This window comes from Triticum urartu, chromosome 1, assembly GCF_003073215.2.
Source record: "Triticum urartu cultivar G1812 chromosome 1, Tu2.1, whole genome shotgun sequence".
NCBI lineage: Eukaryota > Viridiplantae > Streptophyta > Magnoliopsida > Poales > Poaceae > Triticum > Triticum urartu.
The window spans coordinates 491,957,651-491,960,183 of NC_053022.1; the positions used below are offsets into that span (position 1 = coordinate 491,957,651).

General features: G+C 60.2%; 1 protein-coding gene across 1 annotated transcript; it reads right to left on the reverse strand.

The window, feature by feature from the left end:
* Window positions 1-301: 301 nt before the first annotated feature.
* Window positions 302-1,977, reverse strand: LOC125536322. Its single transcript, XM_048699520.1, has 3 exons — window positions 1,576-1,977; window positions 1,283-1,326; window positions 302-646 (listed from the first exon to the last, which is right to left on the reverse strand). The coding sequence occupies exons 1-3, from the start codon at window positions 1,703-1,705 to the stop codon at window positions 437-439; spliced, it is 384 nt and encodes a 127-aa protein (XP_048555477.1). The 5' UTR covers window positions 1,706-1,977; the 3' UTR covers window positions 302-436.
* Between the last annotated feature and the right edge of the window lie 556 nt (window positions 1,978-2,533).

Consider the following 2,533-nt stretch of genomic DNA (forward strand, 5'->3'; position numbering starts at 1 on the left):
CCTAGGAATGACAGGATGACACGCACGAAAATCATGCAAAGAGGCCGAGGCGCCTGGGGGAGCTGCCTGCCTGCGCCACCGCCCCCGGTAGGTCCATGGCGCCGGGGTTGCCGCACCACGTCCACGCTACGCCAGTGCACAGCAGCACCGTCCGCAGCTACACATGCAGGCCGGCCCTGCCCTGCCATGCCACGGTAGCCCACCACGTGCATCCATCACTCCAGCACCACCCATGTCTGTCACTCACTGCCATACATACATGTACACTGACGGTGCGCGCCCCTGTACGGCACGGGCACAGTACGCACGTATGCGGTCGCGTACGCTCGGCGGCCGGCCCGGGCGGCCGGCGCTACACGCCGCGTCTTCTTCCCGCCGCCGGACGTTCGACCGAGGCCACCGACGCGCGCGGGCTGCATGTGGCGGCGGCCGGTGGTCACGGCATGTAGAGGCGGTCGCGGCACTTGCAGCGCCACGCCACCGGGTAGTACTCCGTGGTGACCAGCACGCCCGGCGGCACGGACACGTGCACGGGCACGCACGGGCTGCAGCTGCCGCACTTGGACGTGCACCGCGGCGGGTGCGACCCGGGGCCGGGGCCCCCGGCCAGCAGCCGCCGCCTGCCGCCCCCATGGTGGTAGCCGTCCTGCGACACCAATGGAAGCTGCTCGTTAGCTCACGACTGAAAATATCGCGTCCGCGCAATCAATCAAGCACGTAGTAGTACGTGCGCGTGTGGTCCGAGCGCCCGGCCGTGCGCGCGGCGTTAATGTGCTGCTACGCAAAAGTCGTACGGGCAGCGAGCGACGACGTCTGGTCGCCACCTCGGCGACGTGACCGACGTCTGGTCCCCGACGCGCGCCGTGGAAGGCCTGTCGGAAGCTAGCAGTAGCAGGTGCGCCGTACGCCGCCGTGAGCTGGCCGGCTGGCGGTCGCTGTCCGCGGCCGGCGACGGGACCAGCGAGCGACGCCGACGAGACGGCGGCGCTGGCCCTAGCTAGCCAAGGTCCGCGTCCTTAATTTTGACGCATCCTGGTGGATTATCGTTGCGCAAGTCGGCGAAGTCGCAATCGTGTGATTTGGATTCGTGCCTTTGTCAGACGCATCGGCCGAAGCCAAACATGAAAACTTGCGACATCTAGCTAGGATGGACGGCATCTTTGTTTGCTTTGCTCTCCACAGATTTTTCTTACATGAACAGAGAAGCTAAGCTAGCTAGCAGGGGAACACTCTAGAGCTTAACACACTCAAGACACAACACAAGAAGATCGATCAAACTCACCAGATCACCGGCGTAGATCGCTGCTCCTGCCATCCTCCCAGAATCTGTCGAGAGGAAACTGAAACGAGTTAACAACACACTACAACACCTCGCATCATCATCATATAGAGGCTTCAAAAAACAAGTGTATGATACTACGCTTTACGCTCTCTTCTCAGATCTGCAGCTGTAGCAAGCAGAAAAGAAAGAGAAGGAAAGAAACCAAGAACAAGCACGAACGCGCGCAAGATGAAGAGATCTTTGCCAACACAACACAAGGGAACGCACACCCGCTAGCCCAGCTCATCGCTTACCCGGCCGGAGCACGCCGCTCCCCCAGCGCCCGACGACGAAGCAACCGCAGCAGAGGGAGGCGACGACGAGCAGCCGTAGCATAGATCCGCCGTTGCACCCCGCCGGCCGGCTCCCCCTGGGTGGCGGCATTGCCAGACCCGCAGCCCAGCTACCTTCAGTTTCCTGGTCTTCAGAAGGAAGGAAGAAAGGGAGGGAGGGAGAAGCTCCGCCTCAGCTAGCCAAGGCGAAAGCCCGAAGCCAACACACTAGGCGAGAGGAAGAAGAAGACACGGGGACGGGGACGAGGGCGGGGGCGGGGTGGTGCGGTTGTGGGGGCACTGTACAGGCTGCATCGCATCTGGGAGCCCAGCTCCTCTAAGCAGCTGTTATATATGCCGAGTCGAGTCGACACTGTCAGTCAGTGGCCACCCATGGCTGGCTGCATCTGCATGTATGCACACACCCGGTAGCTGGCGGGGAGGCAGGCGCGGTCGCCAACTTTTAATATCGGGCGCGCACAAAGTACGGCGTACGCCATGTGCGTTCACCTACACGTATACTACCTGTACGGCTTCCAATCTTGGCGTGTGCGATACCATGCCACTTCTGCTTACCTACAAGGTTTCTACTAAGTACTCTAGTACGTAGCTGTGCAGTATTGTGCTTACCTACAAAGTTGCTACTACTAGCAGCGTGGCGTACTGCTAGACGGGGTCGAGCTCCGGACACCGGTAAAAAGAGGGAAGGGCTTGTGGCCATCAGTCATGTTCTTTTTACGGAAGGGTATGAGGCCAACTCCAACGCACGACCCAAATAGTTCGGCAGCATCAGTATGAGAGTAAACGGACGCAGGACATGGCCCAACGCAAGAAAGCAAACGGATAAACGTTCATTTTTGCCCGCTTTTAACCCATTACCGGCCTAAATTTAGACTGCATTTGCGTCAAAATGGACACGAGCGAACGGACGGGACGTGTG

Excerpts from the sequence above, each read along its gene's own strand:
- LOC125536322 (XM_048699520.1), bottom strand. The coding sequence starts at position 1,705 with ATGCCGCCACCCAGGGGGAGCCGGCCGGCGGGGTGCAACGGCGGATCT. Across the intron at positions 1,327-1,575 it reads GAGCGGCGTGCTCCGGCCGG|ATTCTGGGAGGATGGCAGGA; the intron begins GTAAGCGATGAG and ends TCCTCTCGACAG. Across the intron at positions 647-1,282 it reads CGATCTACGCCGGTGATCTG|GACGGCTACCACCATGGGGG; the intron begins GTGAGTTTGATC and ends TTGGTGTCGCAG.